This window comes from Pyrus communis, chromosome 15 (assembly GCF_963583255.1).
Source record: "Pyrus communis chromosome 15, drPyrComm1.1, whole genome shotgun sequence".
Lineage (NCBI taxonomy): Eukaryota > Viridiplantae > Streptophyta > Magnoliopsida > Rosales > Rosaceae > Pyrus > Pyrus communis.
Window position 1 is genome coordinate 12,794,179 of NC_084817.1, and position 22,366 is coordinate 12,816,544.

Consider the following 22,366-nt stretch of genomic DNA (forward strand, 5'->3'; position numbering starts at 1 on the left):
CTGCAGGAAGAGTATGCTTATGTTGTGGGTTGCCAATGCTACCTCACAAAGCATTGACCTTGTATCTAATTTTAAAATGCGAAGGGTCACCGTCCCATACCTTTTACCCTAACGGCTACATTGGAAGTAACAACAAAGGGGAAAAAATATTAAAAGAATAAAAAGTTAACGTCCAACAGATGGCGGGAAATTTTTCTATAAATAGGCTGATCACCACCCTTTCTTCCTCACCACATCCACCAACCCTCTCTCTCTCTCTCTCTCTCTCTCTCTATTTGTGAAGCGTAATTTTTTTTGTTTTAATCAGATCAATGGCAATCCCAGTTATTGATTTCTCAAAACTTGATGGTGAAGAAAGGGCCAAAACATTGGCTGAGGTTGCTAATGGATGTGAGGAATGGGGATTCTTCCAGGTATTATTATCCATCTTTGATTTAGCTTATATGTTTGGTGGGGAACAACGTAATTTTAGCTCACTACTCATGTATTTGTGCTTCTCATTACTTTGTTGTGCTTTGTTTTTCTCTTCGTTTACAAAAGTGTTTAATTTTGGACGTTTGTGTTTTTCACAGCTGGTGAACCATGGAATATCGGAGGAGCTTCTCGAGAGGGTGAAGAAGGTGACTGGGGACTTCTTTAGGATGGAAAGACAGGAGAACTTTAAGAATTCCACACTAATGAAGGCGGTAAATGAAAACAAAAAATTGGAGAATGTGGACTGGGAGGATGTCTTCACCCTCTTGGATGACAACGAATGGCCCTCGAAAACCCCTGGATTCAAGTAAGTAATATGTAGAACTAGTAAGCAGCACGCTTCAAGCAATGCTCTCAAACTCCTAACATAATATGTTGTCTGGCTATCAATTTGACTCGTATTCCTCCTAAAATTCCTAATCAGTTATTCAGATTAACAGTTTGGCAACATAGCATGTTAGATTGTATGACAATGTCACATTTTAAGGGGAGTAGAATTTGTAAATATGTGATATATTATATCGCAGTGTTCAATTATATGGAATCTGATAATTATTTTTCATATTGATAGGGAAACCATGGAAGAATACAGAAGAGAACTGAAGAAACTTGCTGAGAGGGTTATAGAAGTGATGGATGAGAACTTAGGGTTACCAAAGGGATACATGAAGAAAGCCTTCAACGGTGGCGAAGAAGACAATGCCTTTTTCGGCACCAAGGTGAGCCACTACCCACCATGCCCTAAGCCAGAGCTGGTGACTGGTCTCCGAGCTCACACTGATGCAGGCGGTGTAATATTGCTCTTCCAAGATGACAAAGTTGGAGGCCTCCAAATCCTGAAAGATGGGCAGTGGATAGACGTGCAGCCATTGCGCAACTCGATTGTCATCAACACTGGGGACCAGACTGAGGTCCTGAGCAATGGCCGCTACAAGAGTGTTTGGCACAGGGTTTTGGCTACCCCAACTGGGAATCGAAGGTCAATTGCTTCGTTTTATAACCCATCAATGAAGGCCACCATAGCTCCTGCGCCGGAATTGGTCAAAAAGGAGAACCAAGAAGTGGATCAGACTTATCCCAAGTTTGTGTTTGGTGACTACCTCTCTGTATATGCTGAGCAGAAGTTCCTCCCCAAGGAACCAAGGTTCCAGTCTGTGAGGGCCGTGTAAAAAACATATGATCCAAATTAAATGGGGATAAATTTACTTCGCTTTTTATCACTTGGGTGGTTAAGCACGTACTATTATTACATACTCGCTCGTCTCGCTCTCAACTGAAAAACTTCTGTGTGGGAGGAGAAAGCTGAAGTGGGTGTAAGTCAGTCTGTGTGTTATGTGCTTGACGTTGCTTTTTTCTTATGTATTGGTGTGTAATCCTGAGGATGCTTAAAAGCTCCATTTCAGATTTGCTAGGTAAATAGTAAAATATTATGGATTGCAATCTTAAATTTTGTTGTTGGTTATGCCCTTCTCCTTCTTTCCTTATGTAGCAATGAAACTTCTTTTTTTTGTTTTTTTTTTTTGACAAGACAATATCATATACGTACTATTGTTAGGGAGATTTAAGTTTTGAGTGTAAGGAGATGGATACATTGCTCTTACCAACTGATCTAACCAATCTACATGTATCAATGGACTTTGATGGCCACTTTTTGGTTAATAGACTTGTCATAATTAGCTAGATGCATTTTAGCAATGCATAGATTCAACTTAACTAGAAATTAAAATCTTTTTTTTTTGTTTTTTTTGTTTTTTTTTTTTTTTTGGTTTTGTACTAATGAAGTTGAGAGGGAAGAATCTAGCCCTGGACCTCAGGTTACTCACTTCAGCTATAAGCCTTTTACGTATTGTTTTTTATGTTTAACAGTTCTTTACGTGTTTTAGCAATGCATATAATCAACTTAACTAGAAATTAAATCTACTTTCCTTGGGTTTTTTTCTTTTTTTTTTTATTTATTTTTTTTTTTTGTTTTTTTTTTATACTAGCGATGTTGCGAGGGAAGAATCTAGCATTCGACCTCAGATTATTCTTAACCGCTTCAACTACAAGCCTTTTACGTATTTTTTTATGTTTAACGGTTCTTTACAGGCGTCTTTGATGGTTCCCTATATGTTTAGCAAATCCTAAGTATATCCACATGGAACAGCCTAATGACAAAATTCACAAAACCTAAAAGGAAGCAAGCCACCAATTGCCATAAAAACTTATTGACCATAAGGAATTAGTCATGCCACCAATACTATAGTTTAGTGTATTCCTCTTCACTGTTAAGTGAAAAGTCTTAGTTCGATTTTTGCCAAAAACGAATTTGAACCATATTATTGCTAGTACATTTTGAGACTTAACCCACTCCTCCACCCCCTTCAGCAAATAATATAATTTGTTAGAAAGAAAAAAAAAAGAAATTGGTCCTACTTTCTCTAGTAAGATTTTCAATTCTAGTCTCTCTCATGAAAAAAAAAAAAAAATAGATGTGATGGAAAATTAATAGCACTTAAAAAATGAAAAGAGGATCACTCAATAACATCCATGAAAGAGTAAGTATAATTTCTACTGCTTTATACTGAGAATGAACATACTTACTCTCAGTTTGATTTCCTCTAATCTGTAATATGTACAATAATATACAGAATCATTAACCAAGAAGGAAGAGTGGAGTAGGTTTCCTTTTTTTTCGTTTCGGAGGCTTAAAGGGCCTTTTGATCTAGTCTTTCGTTCCAGTTTAGGCAACGAATCAAGCTTCGAAACCAATCACCTGTTTGGTCACGTTTGTTAACAGTTGGAAGTGGGTGTTCGCTCATAGATATTCGGACAGAGTCTCCTCTTGAGAGTTGCTGCCTTCTCTTTCCGTCAAAAGAAACCCAGGCATTGCTTCGAGCATCACTTGGAATCTGTACAAGTAAATGAGTTATCTCATGAATACAACAGCTCGCTATAATTATAAAAATCCTCTCCTAGTCCTCCAGATATAACAATAAATAATGCTGGAAGCGTGGGGGAAAACAAGATTCACCTTCAATTCAAGCTTTGCAGAATCTGGAAGTATAACTGGTCTAAATGAGAGGGAGTGTGGGCAGATTGGGGTAAACAACATGCACGGGACATTTGGATGCACCTGCATTTCATCTTATCTAGTGTTAGAAGCACAATGACTTTGTTAAAAATCAACCGCAACAACGAGAGACAAATAATAAAAATTGTGGTTTCAGCATGAATTTCTACTTTGATTGGTCAATATGTATAATATCTTCAAATTGAAAGTCAGTAACTTGTTTATAAACTTGCCCCACACTAGTTTGAATTAGCCAAATAAATAAGGACTCCTACGTGTGCTTAAACACAAACTAGCAATTTTCTGAGCAAACACCTCATCAATCCTACGTTCAGGCAAAAAGCAACTAAATGTCTAGCATAAATTAGGAATACACACACGCACGCATATGTACTAACATAGACTTTGAGCACCACTTCTAAGTACATTAAAATAGACGTCTGCCATACGAATCTCCATAATCTTTATAGTAGGAACTAGCATTTTTAAACAAATCATATACAGAAATAAGTATATGGAAGAGAATTTCTCTTTCATTAGGAAATATCACACCTAACGCAAACTGAACCACCCAAGCCCTTCAATTTGCACAAGTGCCAGGTACCAAATATTGAAAGATGGTCACTACGACACTGAAGAGGACTTTGCTTACCATGGAACCTCCTGCAGCTGTAGAGTATGCAGTACTTCCTGTAGGTGTAGCGATAATGACCCCATCACCTTGGACCTAAAAGATGTGGCATTTTTCAATAGACAGCATGACAACATAATTGTTACGGAAACTCTCCATGTTATATGAATTTCATCACATCAGATGCCATCCATATAGTAATTACTCTCACAGATTTGACAGCTAGGAAAAGAAAAAGAAACGGCCTTCTATGACTGTGGAGAACAAAGTACAACTCATTTACTCGTGAAAAGTTTAGGACATTATTAGAGCCTATTACAATAATCATTTTATAAGATATGCAATAACAATCTCACCTTGGTTATAAGCCGGTCTTGTTCATAACATTCAATCTTAGAAAGGTATGGATTAGAACCTCGATCAACAACTATTTCATTCAAGACATCAAATACTTTCCCAGGCATTGCTTTACCCTTTCGAAAAATCTCACACCTGAGCCGCATTCTAAGAGTTATATAAACACCATCACTTGTGTTATTTCCATGGATCACTTGCCTTAAGTCCTGCATATAGTCATCAAACTGATACAAAAATATAAGATGGGTTAGACAACTGACAATCTATGAGAGAACATAAATCAACTACAAGCCTACAAAAGACAATCAAAGAACTCACCGTATGGGAAGTCAAAAATCCCAGAGATCCAAGATTAAATGATACAATTGGGGGAACAGCACCTTTAAACAGATTTGAAGCATGGAGTATAACCCCATCTCCTCCCAGGCATGCCACAAAATCAACCCTCTCATGCAAATCACTGAATGTATCAATCAAGTATAGCAAATTTCCAATAAGGTCGTGAAATATACAAACTGCTATCCAACTTTAGGTACAAGTTTGGTACCTGGTATCTTGACTATAGAAGGTCTGAACAAATCCAAACCCTGGGATTCTAGCAAACACATCATGCACATCCGGTTCCACCAGAACATTCATTTTCTCTTGGTAATACAAGAAAGAGACAACCTACACAAAGACATGGAAAAAGCAATAAGAATATCCAGCGAACAAACTCACAAATTAAATAATCGTACATTTAAAAATAACTGCTGACATAGTAAGATATCTTCCAATATACCAGCAGAAAATAAAAATGCATCCATATACTGTATGGTGCACACAAGGCCCTTTCACAGAGGGATCCCTACATTTGCAAAACTGGGAATCCCTTTGTGGGGACCATGGGGCATTGTCGCTTAACGATCTAAACAGTTTTAAGTCTTCCTAAATGATCATCCTTGTTTATGATAATAATCCCAATCAGAAATCATTAAGATATCTGACTACATTAACGAAATAGACAAACACAATGTTTCTGGTAAACACTTGCATGATCATGAATCCGTGATGATAATCAAAGGGTTTGACTGGTTTTTTACAAGGATGATTTGTGGATGTAGAATGAAAAAGATAGTCAGTTCGGAACATTGAACTATAAGAGGAGAAAGCCCACCTGGGATCCCACTATATGTATGCTACTAAATGCCAAATTGTTTGAAATACATGTGTGGAGGAGCTGTAGTAAGAACATGTTCCCCTTAATTTACCCTTTAGTTTGTTCAAGTTCATGTACTAGCAAAGCAAGCAATCTGTAATGCTTAATGAACTAACCCCATTGCCTAAGTTGTTCATTCTCATTGTAGTGGATGTAGGAATTTTGTAATGAGCATGATCTTTCCGGTTTACACTCTTGTATTCATACACATTAATCGTTGATACAAACTCTGTATTTTTTTTTAAGAGAAAATTTATATATAAAAAAAAATAATAAAAAATAAAAAAAGAAAAAAAAGAGAGATGCAAAACAATATGGACAAGACTTCCAACTAAATAACAGAGTTTAGAAACTCTGACTGACACCAGTTCTATCATTAGACCACATTGCAAGTAAAAAATGGAAAGTATCATCTAAAAACAGATAGTAGGTTTTAAATATGAGTAGAATATTTACAGATACTAGATTCTCAGATGGTACCTCTTTAGCTTGTTGCATGAGTTCTTGCCCTAGCTTCTTCAACACTAATACTGTCTTTGGTGAGGATTTCCACATAAGCATTTGCTGCTGGGTACTTGGATGAGTGAAGGCCAAGGAGGATTCCGTCACCTTTTCTCGGCTACAAGAGAATCCATCTGTTCGAACTAAAAACATCTCAGCTTTCTTTCTTGACTGCACCCTTACAACACCAGTTGCAGAAGCACACATATTTCCTTCAATTGACCCCAGGTCATCGTCTCCTGAAGCTAAGGTGGCTCCACCATTACTCTTCCTATCCTCATTTACTGCTTTAGGTAAGACACTCTCATCATAACTACTACTCGGAGTAGTAGACACATTACTTGCAATTTCATTCACTTCATCAAATCCGTTCACAACTGGACGAACAGAACCAGAATTAACACTAGTCAAATACTTCCCATTTCCAGAAGTAGAGGTCTGGACTTCTGGAGACAGATCCTTTCTGTAAGGTGGCCCATATGAATTTTGTACCACCACAAGCTCGGGTGCTGAATTGGTACCGCCTCTCTGCATTGTTTTAATATTGATACCTCTGGAAATTGGTAATGTAGCCAACCTTTTTAAGTGATGATTAAAATAGGAGTGAGGTGAGATGCTTTTTCTCCCCAGAAACCTGGACATTTCTTTTCTAGAGAAAACATTACAAGGAGGAACTTGGGCATTCAGGGGTTCAACTTCCCTGCAAAAGTTCATCATATTTCCTTCCCCATTTTTATCTGGTTCTACTGATGTCATGCCTTGGACAGACATAAGGCTGTTATATGTCCCATTTGAGCTCTGATTTGTTTCATCCCTATCTGAAGACACATCCTTTTGAAATACACCATTTAAACCATAAGTTTTGTCCAGTTCCCCTTGCAGTGGCTTGTTCTTTCCCGGGATAGACCTTTTCTTAGAAGTGGAAGGCTCCAGCACTTCGCCTGCCCCATTTGTATTTTGTAGTAACACATCGTTGATAGCGCTTGACTGCTTGGAGACAAACTGCACATTATAACGTGACGAGTATTGCCTCCATCTAGAAACCATGGCAGAAGTTCTCAACGCTCCTTCCTTACTATGAAGATAGATCGGCTTCTTGCTGCAATCTGAAACCAAAGATGCAAATTTCTCAACCTGCTCCATTGAAGGTGCAGTCCCAACTTCAACTGGAATTTTGACCAATTCAACTTTCCCGGATGCAATAGCATCATCTATGGCTGAATGATAAGCTTTGTCTTTTACAGTCTCTGCCCTAAGGTCAACAATAGTTTTATATCCTTTCTCTAGTAACCACTTCAGACCTTCTTCTGTTACCTGGCCACCCCTCCAAAAAGCTATCTCCGAATCTATGGACCTAATGTCCTCTTTACAAGAGGATAAGTAAACAGGAGCCCAATTCGCAAAAAGTGTATGGCAAGGATAATCCTCCCCTCGGGGAAAACCAGAATCATAACAGACATTCTTCAGTCTCTGAAGTTTCCTCCATACATCCAAGCTTCGATCATCCCCAGGAACCAACCAGTTTTCAAGAGCAACGTGCAAGCTCTCGCAACACCTTTTCACCTCACTCCTGAAAATGGCAAGTGGAGGAAGCTCATCCTCCATTACACTTAAATCTGCAAGGCGAATGGACGATCTACCAGAAAGCACATCCTCCCTTCCTTTGTTCAACAGGGATACCATACACCCAATCACAGAGACAATTTTATCCTCCAAAAGTGGTTTTTCCTCTGATGGGTAATCATAATAAACACTACATTCACCCGTTACTGGATTGCATAATGTGTCCATCAATGCACTATGAAGCCGTTCAGCACATCTAAAGATTCTACAGTATGCCTCAATTTCTGCAATATCTCCAGGAATAGGACCAATTCTAGGTAATTGCGAAGGATCATGAGGCCGAAAGGTCTTCAAATTCAGAAGCAGTGTTAGTCTACTATACAAAACTTACAAGAGGTCATCAAGTTATTAAGTTTCCACTATAAATCATACACTTCTTCATATGATTAATATCATCAAAATAAGGTTATATACACAAGGTTCGCAAATTAAGCACACGTTTTGAAACCAACACAGACATGCACGCTGTATACAAAAACAAAGGGTAAACTAACAAACTGAAAGGGATGAAGGGGGGTGTATTCAATTGGGAATTTGAGAGATTTAAATGGATTTATAAATCCATGGATTTTTATGGAGTTTAATTGGTTTGTAGAGATTCCATGTAAAATTTTGATTCAATTCGCACGAAATCTCATGGGAAGAGGTGAGATTTGTGGATGCTTAAAACACACTACGAAATCTCTCCAATTCCCTCTAATTCCTCAACTTTTTCAAATTCTTTAAAATCAAATTCTAATTGAATACACCTGGAATGTTACAAACTTTTTTAAAATCCTAATTGAATACGCATTGAATTTCAGAGAATCACTTAAAATCATGTAGATTCATTAAAAGAATTAAATTCCCTCAAAATTCCAACTGAATACACCCCAAAATTTATTCCATGACAACAAGTATTTCTTGCCGCCGGATTACGAATGACATAAACACGGTTCGATTGGTTTGTGTTGATTCCAAATTCCAAAATCCAGTTGAGAGATTTTCAACTAGTAAATAGCAACAAAAATCACCAATAAAAGTGCGAGCACTAATGATCGAAACAATTCGAAAGCATAAAAATTTAGACAAAATTGATTTTATACACAAAATCTAACATAACTCTGACAGTAGATTATCAAACAAATCCCAATCAAACCCATTTCTTTGTTTTGGCCAATCAATGAAACCCATTTGCAGTTTTAGCATAATCTCAGTCTTTCTGTTACCAATTCAACAACTCCACCGCCACTCAAATGTCAGAAACAAGGGAGAGAATTAATACTAGAGTGAGTAGTCTAACCTGAGAGTCCAAGCCGAAGCTGAGAGCGAATGGCTTCGAAAGCTCTGCACCGACAACGAACTTAAGCCGCCGCCTGAATCGCTCTTTCCTCTGGAACTCGAACCCGAACCTGAAGAACTTGACGGCGGTGGTGCTGCTGCCGGAGAACTGGCACGGCGTAAAGACGCAGAGATGGGGAGGCGATGAAGCGCACCGATTCATGTCGACGACGACGATGGCCAGCTGGCACATGAGGCTGCATGCCACCTTGTGTGAATTTTTCACTGCCCAATTTGCATTTTCTCTCTCTCTCCTTTTTTTTTTTTCAGTTGTTAAAAACTTGTTTGGATGACGAGAAAATGAAATGTGTTGTGGAGAAATTGAAAAATTATTATATACTTATTGAGAAATTATCTAAAATCTTTTTGTTTTGTGGTAATTTATTTTCTTGGTGGAGATTGGTTCTTGTTGGATAATAATTTTATTTTGAATCAAATCATGTAATTGGAGGAAATTGATTGGATTATTTGGAAATTTTATTGGATTAAGTGCTATTCTTTTTGGAGCCTTGTAGAACGCATGAGAGCTGCGTTTAACCATCTCAGTTATCAAGAAAATGCAAATCATGCCCACATAATAAACATCGGCTATCTTTTCCTCCTTAATAAGTTCAAAGTTGGTTCGGAAATACCTTTAAAATAATTAAAAGCATTTTTAATGAAAATATTTTTAAAATCAACATTTAATAAAAATTCAAGTAGATCGTGAAAAAATATTTAAAATACTTTCTACAAGAAGCACATACATGGTGTTTTTTTCAAAAAGTACTTGATGTGCTTTTGGAACCAAAATCAATTTCACCAAAAACGTTTTCAATCATTTTAAAAATACTTTCAAACCACTCCCAAATCTTGTGTACTTATTTTGTGTGAGACATTTCTGTGACATGTCCATTATTTTGACACCTGGTCATTCACTCGACACCTTCAAATCAAACTATGATGATCTCCTAAATAAAAAAAAAACAATTGATAATACCAAGCGTCCGCTACAAATTGTTCTTGCCTTCTACGCACGGCTTTCTTCTTCTTCACTAGTACTCTTCTAATGGAACAATTCTCTTCAACTTCTTTCCACACAACCTTCATATCCAAGTACTGAACCATGCAACTATATACACCAATATTGTTCTCAAATATGATCAATCGCCTATCTCCATAGATTGTCTTCCGAAAATATGAACTTTAATCTTCAAATGGGTTCCCTATAGCTCATCTTTTCCAACCATTCATCCCAATTTTTTCACTTAAGAACAAAAATCTTCTAATTACTTGGCAATCAGTTTATTCCCTTATTATCTCTGATCCCTAAATCGGATTCCACAACCCTCACAAAAGACCATGTCAAAAGCGACAGATCGTATCCCCGCGGATGTTACTGCCGGTGAAATGGTTGTAGGAATCCTTGATGTCGATCAACATTTGAATTAGCAGTGTTCTAAAAATCGGCTTAGGGGGCCGCCTAGGCGCGGGTCGGTGACATGCCGTTCCGATTAGGTGCCAATAGGTAGACAAAAGCGAGGAGGTGTTAGGCACCTGCCTAGGGCCTAGGCGGTGCTAGGCGTTCCTTTTTTTTTTTCTTGCCTTCTCTCCCAATTGCCGTTCTCCCGTCGCCTTCCACCTCTGGTTGCACGAGTCACGAAATCTGAGTGAAAAAGAGAGAGGGAGAGAGAGAGAAAGGTGGGGCGAGAGAGAGGGAGGGTGAGATAGAACGACCTGCTGCAGAGAGGGATGAAGGGGGAGAAAGAGAGAGATCGCTGGTCTATTCAGAGAGGAGACGAGAGAAACGGCAGTCTCATCTGAAGAGAAAAGTGGGTGGGTGCGGCTAACTCTGCTAGGGTTAGTAAAGTTTATTAGTTAAAAGTTTGGGCAATTTTTTAAAGATTTTCAGCAAACCCAACTTCAATTTTTTTAAAGAAAACATGGACCCAATAATAATTTAAGGTTATGGTCTTAATAGAAACTCTAAAGCTTTATACAATAATAAAGTTATGGTCATAATAAATATATATTTTTGGTTTTTTTTTATTAACACTCCACATGTTGTTAAATACATCCTACTTAAAAATGTAATACTAAACAACTTGTAACTCTAATATGAAATGACTATTCGAACCCTCATAGCTACTCTTACTCCCCATTGTAGAACAAAACTCTAAAAACACAAACACGTTGATGAAAAAATATCTTTTGATGAATGGAACAAAAAATCTAGTTTTGCTCCTCGTTCATTCGTTGGCTTTCACATTCAAGAAATTATTTAAATAATGGAATAAAAATTTGACTTTTTGCAAAGCCCTGCTCTAATTGGAATCCAAGAAATAGAAAGAAAACTGAAGAATATTATAAAATTTTAAGATGTAATTATATGTAATATTCTTGTGGCTGTTTGATGAAGAAATTCAATATTTTTTGGCTGGTTGGAACTGACATGACCTTATAAGAACAGTTCCTACCATTTGTCCATTAGGCTTCTTAGAATCCAACGTGATTGTTCAAGAAAATTTGACGGATGTTTATAAATCAAATAGCAAGATGGAAATTTTATTCCACAATTTTATTCATCTTTCTTGTCTTTAAAATGTGGATTATTCTTTTGTTTGAAAGAGATGAGGAGTCTGATGTGTGGCTAATTAGTTGATGATGGTGGGGTGTGTGAGGTGTGGGGTGTGTGAGATGTGAGGTGTCGGGTGTCAGGTGTCAGGTATAAGGTATGAGGATAGTATTGGAAAATACGTGAGGTGTAATAAGAAAAGTTTTAATTTAAAAAGTAAATGTGGGGTGTATTAAGTATATGAGGTGTAGTCAACAAAATGTGGGGTGTTAATAAAACAAGTCTATATTTTTTATTGTTTTGTATTTTTTTTTTTTTAAGATGTATTAGTTTTAGTGTAAACATGTATTTATTTAGGCTTATTATATTAACACCCCACATATTGTTGAATGCATCCCACATTTGCTTTCTCAATTAAAATTTATCTTAATACACCCCACATACTTTCCCATAATACCCTCACACCCCACACTCTCAACATATATTTTATATTTTCTACACCCCACATTTTCTATATACACTTCACACTCTTCACATCTTACATCTTAGGTGCAAGTGAAAAATCATGGAATTATCCTTCTTCTATTTATTTTAAGTAAAGAAATAACATGGAATTGAAAAAAGATTAAGGAAGTATCCTTCTTGTTTTAAGATCATTATGTGTGCGCAGAGAGACATATGGAGAGAGCCATTAGGGATGTCTAGCTCTTGGGTGTCAAACAATTACTGCAGTTTTTGTTTATGCATTTGAATTCAACCACAAAAACAAAAAACCATGAATAAAAAACAAAAAGTACAAAACTTTCAACATGTTCTTATATCTACATTCAATGTTCTAAAAAACAGCTTAGGCGCTGGGCAGTGGTGAGCTGAGACGTTTTCTTGCAAATCGGTGGGAAAAATCGGATGGGCTCTAGGCGGCTGCCTAGGCAGGCTAGGCGGCTAAGCGGGGCTAGACGGGGCTAGGCTGGGCTAGACGGTGCTAGGCGGAGCTAGGTGGTGCTAGGCGGAGCTAGGAGGTTTTTTTTTTAATGAAATTAAAAATAATAATAAAAAATCCTATCTAAATCTAAGTGGTTTAAAATTGTGAACTTGTTGTACATGTGTCATCCTACAATACTCCTCACTATGGTTATCTGACATATATGCTTAATGTGTTTTTAAATTTTGGACTTGTTGGATACTCTTTTTGCATTTTATCATTCTTTTATTATCTTATCCATGGATTTCATACAAGTATAATTTTTTGTAAATGTCAATATGCACTTATTTACAAGATATACAACAAATTTACCTAAATCCGCCTAGACCCCGCCTAGCTGCCTAGGCGCTAGGCGCCAGCCCACCGCCCGACTAGCGCTTAGCGTTTTTTAGAACCTTGTCTGCATTGCTTTAATAAACAGCTCACCAGAAACCAACGAAGCATTGATGGGCGTTGCTTATGTTTTGTAACAGGTTATGACTTCCTTCCTTGTTCCTAGAGATGCATTGATATCACTACTTCATGACAGTTTTCTTTGCCTAATAAGAAAGAGAAAGCTTTATCAACAAAAACTAGCGCCTTCATCTAAGGGTCATCAAGAACATTCACTTTGTCTGAGAGTTGAAGAAGATAAAACAATTTAAAATGATTTGGGGTGTATTTAGAAATTGTGTAAATTACACTTTACCACCTCAAGTTTGGGGTCGATTTCAATTTCTTACAACATCTTTAAAACATTTCAATTTCATACCTCAAGTACTATTTTATTTCAATATAATGCATCCGTTACATTTTCCATCCATTGATCCTTTAAGAGGTGACATGACTGCCACATTTATGCCACGCGGCTGCCAAATGTATGCCACGTGGAAAAAAAAATCCTGAATCTTCTCAAAAAAAAAAAAAAAAAAAAAAAATTGAAAAAATTGAAAACTGATGTGGAAGAAACTAACATACAAACTAAACCCTTTTAATGCAATTGTAGTATGAGCAAATAGGGATCTTTCCATCCGGGGATTAGAAGGGATGCTAATCAACACAATTTTGACACAAAAACCCTAAAAACTAACTAACACACACTAAAACAATGATATGGGGATTTTTGGACGAATTTTAAAAAAGTAAAGTAAATTGCATCAAACAAAGTAAATTGTGAATGAAAATTGGGTGAAAGGCTAGCTGGAGGATTCTTCTCCACACATAAATCATATGCATACAAATCGATTTCCAGTTATTATTCCTATAAACCATGAATGACAATGCCCAAATTAATCGTGAACAGCACTAATTAACTCTCAGATTTTCCTAATTTCATTGAATTGGACTCAACGACGCAATCAAATTATTCTTATCAAGTTCCCTAGATAAATAGTATGATAGAGATACATATCAAAGATCATTAAGTTCTATGAGAATCAAAAGCATTGACAAGGCATTCATAACTATAAAAAGCATGATACTCGTGCCAGGAATTTACTTAACGCAATCATGACTAGTGACTTTTACTACTGTGAATATAAGTTCATAACGATTAGGTGAAATTCCCTTATACTCTAGCATCAAATCCCTGCATGCATACTAAGTAGGCTTCCTTAATAAACATACAAGAATAAGTTCTTTATAAAACAGATAAGTAAATCGCATTCATGCTTTATGAAACAATAATTGGAGGAAATCAATTCATATAAAACATATATCCATGGCTTCGAATTCACCTCTAGCTAAAACGAAACTTAGCCACTCATGTTCATTGTATTTGAAAAGTAATATAAAATAAACATTGAAACTATGAAAGGATAGAAATAACTCTGGAAATCTCCAAGGCTTGATTGCAATTTGCGGCACAAAACTTAGGTGTGTCTCTGCACGGCACAAGCTCTCATTTTCCTATTACACGTCACAGCACACTTGATTTCTTCTTTGAATGCTCCTAAAACCTACGGCACCCCTAAATGCTGCGGCACAATACAATTTATAAGGCAAGGGTGCGGCTGAAACCAATGAGGAAAAGGATTGATGTGTTTAGATGGATTAAAACTCCTAAATTTAGATGGGAATGATTTAAAATAGGATAAGGACTCATTTTGCAGCTGGAGATAAGTTTAGATAATGTTGGATTAAATAGGATAATGTTTGGATAATATAGGATAAGATAAGATAAGATAAGATAAGACTAGATAAGATAATGTTTTTCCTTGTCTTCCAAGCTTCAATGTTGATTTCTCCAAATCTTAAGCACATATTTAACACATGTTAAACACCTTTTAAACCTCAAAAATGTCCATCCCACTTGTTCTCCACGCATGTTATCCATTCTAAATCCAAAACTGCTCCAAATTGCTCATTTTGGCCATTTATTGTCATCTTAACCAATTGAACCTACAATAACTCTTTTCACCTCCCCTCCCATCCAAAAACCCGCCCCATCCCACCCCCACCTTCCCCGAAGTTTGAAGCACAGTAGGTCGAGAAGGCGTGATAAGAACTGGTGGCCCTATGTTCGGATTTCGACCAATCGGAGCTTCCCAAAACCTGGGGGGTGGCGACGGAAGAGGCGGAGGAGAAAGTCTTATTGGAACAAAACTTTTATTTCTCTCTGGAGAGTGATTCTTCAGCTCGAAAAGGTTAGATTTTATTGAGGACGACAAGGATAATGATGGGGACGATGATACTGATATCTAATGAGGTCGCGACGGAGCTGGGAAATTGATTACTGAGTCCAGCAACTTCGATTTCAAGCTTATGAGGCTCAAATTCAACACTGGCGAGACCGTGCACGACCCAAAACTTGATGGGGAAGCAGATTTCGAACATGGGTATGATGCAATTCTCGAATTAAAGCTTCTGCTTTCGAAGTTGACGCCATCGACGGCCTTAAACACTCTGTCGAAGCTTGTTATTCTTAAGCTACCATGTTTGGGACTTGTGGAAGATCCTCTGGGAGAAAAGAACTCATCTTCGTCGTCAGAACCCAATTGGGAATTCTTGAAGCTCCATCTAAAATTATGCTTGGGAAGTGGAGGAAGCGGCTGCAGCTCCGGGAAGGGGAAGAGGAGAAAAGGCTTGGGGAAAGTGAGGGTGGGGTGGGATGGTGTGGGTTTTTGGATGGGAGGGGAGGTGAATAGAGTGGAGGAAAGGGAGGTGGTTGGGAGGCTCGGGAGGGAGAAGAGGGGTGGGGGTAGGTTCTGCGTTTTATTTTTATTTTTATTTTTTTTTAAGAAGATTTAGGTTTTTTTTAATTAAAAAAATATTTTTTTTGGCCACGTGGCACAAATGTGGCAGCCACGTCAGCTCTAGTACTTAAGGTATGAAATTGGAATGTTTTAAAGATGTTGTAAGAAATTGAAATCAACCCCAAACTTGAGGTGGTAAAGTGTAATTTACCCTTAGAAAATTTTTAATTATTTTAAGGTTGAAATTGTCATTGTATAGTAGGTTAAATAAGTTATTTAATATTAAATTTAATGTGGGTTGCGTTCAACATAATATGGGGTGTTTAAAAACAAACCATTTATTTATATAATATAATAAATTTACAAAAAAAAATAATTTGCCTAGTCCGCCTAGGCACTAGAGCCTAGCCTGTCGCCCAATTAGCGTCTAGCATTTTTTAGAACCATGTGGATTGGTATTAGGGATAACATTATGAAGATGACTGATACTGCTAAAAATTTTAATTTCATGGACGTTGACATCAGAGAAAAGTTGTTGATGTTCATGATTCTTTAAGCACTTCATAACAAGTACAACCAATTGAAAGTATCCTACAATACACATGACAAGAACTGGGATGTTGATGAATTGATTGAATACTGTTTTCAAGAGGAGACTTGACAAAAAGCAAGAAAACAGGCAAATATGTCCAGTTATGAATTTTGTGGAATTTGGCAAAGGGAAGAAGAGGTTCAATGTATCTTCTAGTTACTCTGGTAAGAATTCTAAGTCCTCTAAGAACTCTTTTAAGTTCAATGCATCTGCTAAAGTAAATGACTCTTTAAATGGATCTAACAATTAGAAAACTAAAACTAAAAACATTGATGTTGTGGAACTAAATTCCCACACCATAGCGGATAGAAGAGGTGAGCAAGTCTGGTTACCTGTAAGAAAGCAAATAACTGAAGCCAGACCTTGGACCAGTCAGGTACTAGCCAAAGGCTTTCTAACGGTCAAGTTAATAACCAATATTAAGACTCAAGCAGTGGGCAAGAGAATATGTGATAAGGAAGCATTACCAGAGGTTTGCCCTAGATGAGGGTATTTATACTAGCGAAGAGATAGACCTTTTAGGATATGGAATTTATATTAAACCAGGAGAATCAAGAGGATATATAGGATTAGATATTGTTTCCTCTTAGAAGTGTGATTACTTGCGGCGCACACCAATCCTAAAAACAATTGTAGGAATTTCCAAGAATATAGGAAGCTCGTCTGATCCCCAATCGGATCAGGTTTCTCTATCTTGTGGACAAGAATGGTTAATCTCATAGAAGTAGGTGGACTTTGCCTACCTTTTCAGAGTATAACAAAATGTGGTGGTTCGTTGGTTCGTTGGTTCGTTGGTTCGTTGGTTCGTTTAAGTGACTCAATCCAATCGGAGTTATTGAATCTATGATCGGACTTCCGAGGAAGGAGTCTTCTGACCTCACTTTGGTCTTGAAAAATCATGGTCTCACTATTGCCCCTAACTATGTATTTGAAAATGCGTTCTGCTTGAGGATGGATAGTTATCCAATGACCATGTTTTTCCGAGTAAATTTGGATAGCTACCGTTTGATATTCTTTTGACATGTGTCAATCCAGTCTCGTTATTGTTGAGAGGTAGTGGAGATGTTTCGGATTCAGGGGTGTTATCTTAGGAATTGTTCCATAAAGACAGCAATGATGGGAGACATCAATTTGCGTGTACACGAGGAATGAGGAGCTGTTTTTTATATTTACGAGTGAATCCGACCGCCGGTGCACAAAACTCGAGGCGAGACGTTTAGGATTCAACAGTGAGATGATTCTGAAAAATCCTCTTTAAATAGCCCGAAACTTCTCCTTTACTTTTCATATTTTCTTCTTCATACTTCTGATTAAACTATGGTTCTTCGTAATGTTCCACCAATGTCAGTAAACAACAATGAGACCGTCCTTGAACTTCCAAAGTGCGTAGCTAGAGGGTTGCGATTTTTTCTTTAAGGTTCATCAAAATTTGGTGGGCGACTTCAAAATCCGATGAAGATATACCAAGTCTTCTGCTAGATTCTCCTTTTCTTGAGCGTCCTCATACCGGGATCCACTTCCTTCTTGGATTTTCATGGCATCTTTTTGCTAACTCCTTGGTGAAGTAAGGGAGTTGTAGAAGCATCGAGTCACGGTTCCATATACCTTGAGTCACCTCTTTGATTATGTTCGCCAAGTGTATTTTCCTTTAGGTGCTAGAACAATTTTCGCTAAGGGTGAGGGCTTATCTCCCCCGATGTTGTACTTTTTTGCCCTATTCATGGGACTTTGACTATTCAATGAATATTTGCACATCTTTCCAAAGTAAACTTAACTCGAAGTACTAAGTGACAGACTTAAACACGAATAACTTTGTAGGCTTAGGTTGGGTTTCGGAGTACTAAGTGACAGATTTAAACACGAATAACTTTGTAGGCTTAGGTTGGGTTTCGACCACCTTGATAACATTGCACAAAAATGTTATTCCCAAAACTTAGTGTCTATAAAGATTTCCGCAATAAGTAGAGTACTACCATTCTCCAACACTAGGTCTAAAACCCATGAAAAACTCCTTCGAAACTTGCTTTAATGCATGGATTGGATTAAAGATAAGAAAATAATTAATCTTGTCTGGAATGTCCTCCAGATCTTAATGTCAGCCTAATATTTCATCGCATCATGTAACCAAGAAAGGCTTTCCTTCTTAGTCCAAATTGCATGCCTGTTCCTAGTGAACATTAAACAAAACGTTCGTTAGGGACTTGGTCCCTAACACGTGGGATCAGAAACACTTTTGGAATCCTTTTGACAGACCCTATATGCATCAGACTTGATAGTTTCTTGTCAGATGACACATAACTGGCTTTGCTACGTTACTTCCTCAAATTAGAGCTCCGTTGGTATAAAATTTCCCTTCAGGATTTCCTAGTCTGTATGCCTCCTTCAAACCTACATTAGGCATGAGATCGCCGCAGAACATACTTGACTTAATATTTTGGTTTAAGATAGAAATAATCATACTATGGAGTCAGAGTTCAGAGCCACTACTAGGATGATTTATGGGTCGCCCTTCTCTAGGTCACACCCTTCACTTGCTTAATACGCTATGGGCCTCTTAAGCAGTTAACATAAGCACCACGTAATGGGTTATAGAAGACTCCTCTAACTCTAATACTTTGAATTTTTTAGACTTACACTTTTGTATAGTTGTCAAAGCAGTGTAATACGTAGTGTCTTGGCGTATTCCATATACAGCAAAAAAGAAAAAGGAAAGGAAAAATTGTGAGATTTCGGTGTAGGGGTGGGTTCGGTTCCGTTCGGTTCAGTTTTTTGCGAAAACTAGAAACTGAACTGAAATTAATGTTCGATTCGGTTCAGTTCGGTTTTCTATCGGTTTGGGTTCGGTTCGGTTTCTATTCGGTTCGGTTTCGGCTCGGTTCGGTTTTTTTTTTTTTTTTTTTTTTTTTTCTTTCTTTCTTTCTTTCTTTCTTTCTCCAAGTAGCTTAAAAAAGTATATGAAAACAACTTGCATCCATTTTGTAATAAGTCCTATTTCAACATAATCGTCAAGACTCAAAATAAGCATTCCAAATTTCTAATATAATCATAGTCTCAAAGACAATGAAAATAAACATTCAATTCAAAGTTCAATTATAATCAAAGTTCAATTAAAGGTATGGATTCTGAGCTGATGTTATCTTTTCATGCCTGCCATTTTAACAACCATTAAAAAATTTAACTGTAACAACCAGGTTTCTAGAAAATTTAGTCTTGAGCTGCCATCGATCGATGAAGTTTTTTTTCTTCTAGTAATTAAATTTATTTTGTTTTGCTTCTGCAACAGTCTAATATTTACGAGAAGAACAAGAATTCCTTCAGTTTTGTAATATGAAAAAACATTTTCATTGTAAACTCAATTACTAGGTCAAAAGGTTATTGAAATATTTCTACTATTCTCTTTACTTCTTCTCCTTTGTATCATGTACCGGGGGTGCGGCGCAGGCTTGGAGATTCTGGCATTTCCGTGCAACCAGTTTGCTGCTCAGGAACCAGGAAGTAATGAACAGATTCAAGAGTTTGCCTGCACTCGTTTCAAAACAGCATTCCCAATTTTTAACAAGGTAGATTCAGAATCAAAACACTAGGTTATGTTGCATCTGCGTTCCAACAGTGTAAACATATTAGACTTTTAGGCAAGCCAGAAGATTGTTCGACTGGATGCCTCATGCATTGTCTTTGTAAAACGACGAACAACTGCATTGTAACTATGCGCATGCTAACAAACTTAAACTTCTAGAATTTCATATATGTATAATTGTTCTATATCAGTGCTTATTTATAACTCCCGTTAGGAATTTTGCAGGTTAAGAGTTTTAGATGTGTTCTTGGACGTTTTTGTAATTATTGCACACTTTTAAATTTACCATTTTTGTTCTTGTGTTAGATTGAAGTAAACGGGTTTAATACTGCTCCGTTGTACAAGTTCTTGAAGTTAGGCAAATGGGGATTCTTCGATGACAATATCCAGTGGAACTTTGCTAAGTTTCTTGTTGACCAGCAGGGGAAACCTGTCGGTCAGGGCCTCAGGCTGTCATTAGAAGGGGCTATAATCACTTCTGAGGCAATAATCGCTTTTCCCAAAAGTGACTATGTCCCTATTAATGAATCACTGGAGAGAGAGAGAGGAGGCTCAGGGCCTCAGGCTGCGCGAGACTGCGAGAGGGTTACTACTGGGTTTAGGCCTAGGGTTCATGAAAGAACTCTGAACTGAAGAAGAAGAACTGAAGGCAGGGAAGGGAGGGAACGAGAGTCTAGGGAGAAGAGGCTCAGGGGAATGAAAAATAAGGAGGAGGAGGGTTAGGGTTACAACAACTTACTATACACCGGCAGCGTTACAGTTAAGGGTTTTGTTAAAAAAATTAAAAAATTAAAAATAATCTCACAAATCCTGGAGGCATGAGGGTTCGAACCCATGCCTCCTGCTTGTAAAGTTTCACTGAAACCAACTTGGCAACAGGTTCTGTTTTGTTATGATTGTATGACTAAACTATTTATAAATATTCAAAAAAATTATATATATATATATATATCGGTTCGGTTCGGTTCAGTTCGATTTCCGAGCCTCAAAAATCTAAACCGAACTGGTCAGATTCGGTTCGGTTCGGTTTGACAATTTCGGTTCAGTTTTTTAGCAGTTCAGGTTTTTTTCGGCCTCGGTCCGGTTAGGTTGTCGGTTTTTTTCGGTTTTCGATTTTTTGAACCCACCCCTATTTCGGTGCATTATGGTAGCTTGGATGAGGTTCAGAATCGGAATAAGATGATAGTCGAAGATGCATTTGCATGCACAGTAACTACTAAAATCATGCTAAAACAATGACATTGAACCACTTTCCCTTGATGAATGTTAACGTAGAACTGATTGGTCAAATTGGAAACAAGCAATCTATGTCGAATTTGATTCACTTGTGAAACTTAAAGTGTTTGGACCTGTAATTCCTAGAACTCCACATATGAAGTCCACTGGCTATAAGTGGGTTTTTGTGAGAAAGCGTAATGCCAAAAGTAAAATAGTACGATATAAGGCACACCTTGTGGCGCAAGGTTTCTCTAAACTTCCTAGGATTGATTACAAAGAGGTGTACTCCCCCATAAGGACGTCATAACGTGCCGCTACCTTATTAGTTTGGTAGCTTCCAAAAAACTAGATATACAACTTATAGACGTGGTAACCACGCATTTTATAAGGATCTTAATACGTAAACCTACATCATTAGTTCCCGAATGACTAATATTGAATGGATCAAATAGTTCTAGACCATGGAATAGCCTCTCAATTAGATTGAGGCATTCGCTCCACCAATTGAAACAATTTGGGCATATGTGGTATAGTCGTTTAACTGAGTATTTGATTAGTCAAGGATATGTGAATAATGAACTATGCCCATGCATGTTTACCAGGATATCACATTCTGGATTTGTGATTGTTTCAATTTATGTTGATGCATGAATCTCATTGGCACTCCTGAAAAGCTTGAGAAAACTGTCTTGCACCTGAAGTCGAAATTTGAGATGAAAGATCTAGGGAAAACTCGATACTGTATGGGCCCGAAGTTCGAACATTGTTCAAATGGTATTTTGGTACATCAATCGAACTACACCCATAAGGTGTTAAGACGCTTTAGCAAGGATAGAGCGAACCCTTCGAGTACTCCTATGGTCATCCGAACGCTAAATGCAAAATGCGACCCTTTTTTTCTAAAGATGATGAGGAAGAGGTTTTGGAGCCTGAAGTTTCATACTTGAGTGCAATTAGTGCTTTGTTGACTTAGCACAGTGCACTAGACTAGACAAGACATCTCATTCGTTGTTAATCTTTTGGCAAGATATAGCGATGTGCCTACGTGCATACACTTGACTGGTGCTAAAGACATCCTTTGTTACCTCAAAGGTAGTACGGATTTGGGCTTATT

At 37.5% G+C, this 22,366-nt stretch overlaps 2 protein-coding genes across 3 annotated transcripts; one reads left to right on the forward strand and one right to left on the reverse strand.

Moving 5' to 3' along the window:
- The first annotated feature begins 311 nt into the window (after window positions 1-311).
- On the forward strand, window positions 312-1,643 carry LOC137718650 (1-aminocyclopropane-1-carboxylate oxidase). Its single transcript, XM_068458203.1, has 3 exons — window positions 312-413; window positions 573-781; window positions 1,046-1,643. Exons 1-3 carry the CDS (start codon window positions 312-314, stop codon window positions 1,641-1,643), a joined length of 909 nt encoding a protein of 302 aa, XP_068314304.1.
- Window positions 1,644-2,968: 1,325 nt separating this feature from the next.
- On the reverse strand, window positions 2,969-9,469 carry LOC137717871 (NAD kinase 2, chloroplastic). 2 transcript variants are annotated; one of them, XM_068457366.1, is made up of 8 exons: window positions 9,119-9,469; window positions 6,193-8,124; window positions 5,062-5,183; window positions 4,833-4,974; window positions 4,514-4,738; window positions 4,179-4,253; window positions 3,488-3,600; window positions 2,969-3,365 (listed from the first exon to the last, which is right to left on the reverse strand). In XM_068457366.1, exons 1-7 carry the CDS (start codon window positions 9,347-9,349, stop codon window positions 3,490-3,492), a joined length of 2,838 nt encoding a protein of 945 aa, XP_068313467.1. In that variant the 5' UTR covers window positions 9,350-9,469; the 3' UTR covers window positions 2,969-3,365; window positions 3,488-3,489. The 2 variants fall into 2 exon arrangements, with proteins under 2 accessions (XP_068313467.1, XP_068313466.1); XM_068457365.1 differs by having other exon boundaries at window positions 3,488-3,589; window positions 9,119-9,467.
- Window positions 9,470-22,366: the final 12,897 nt, after the last annotated feature.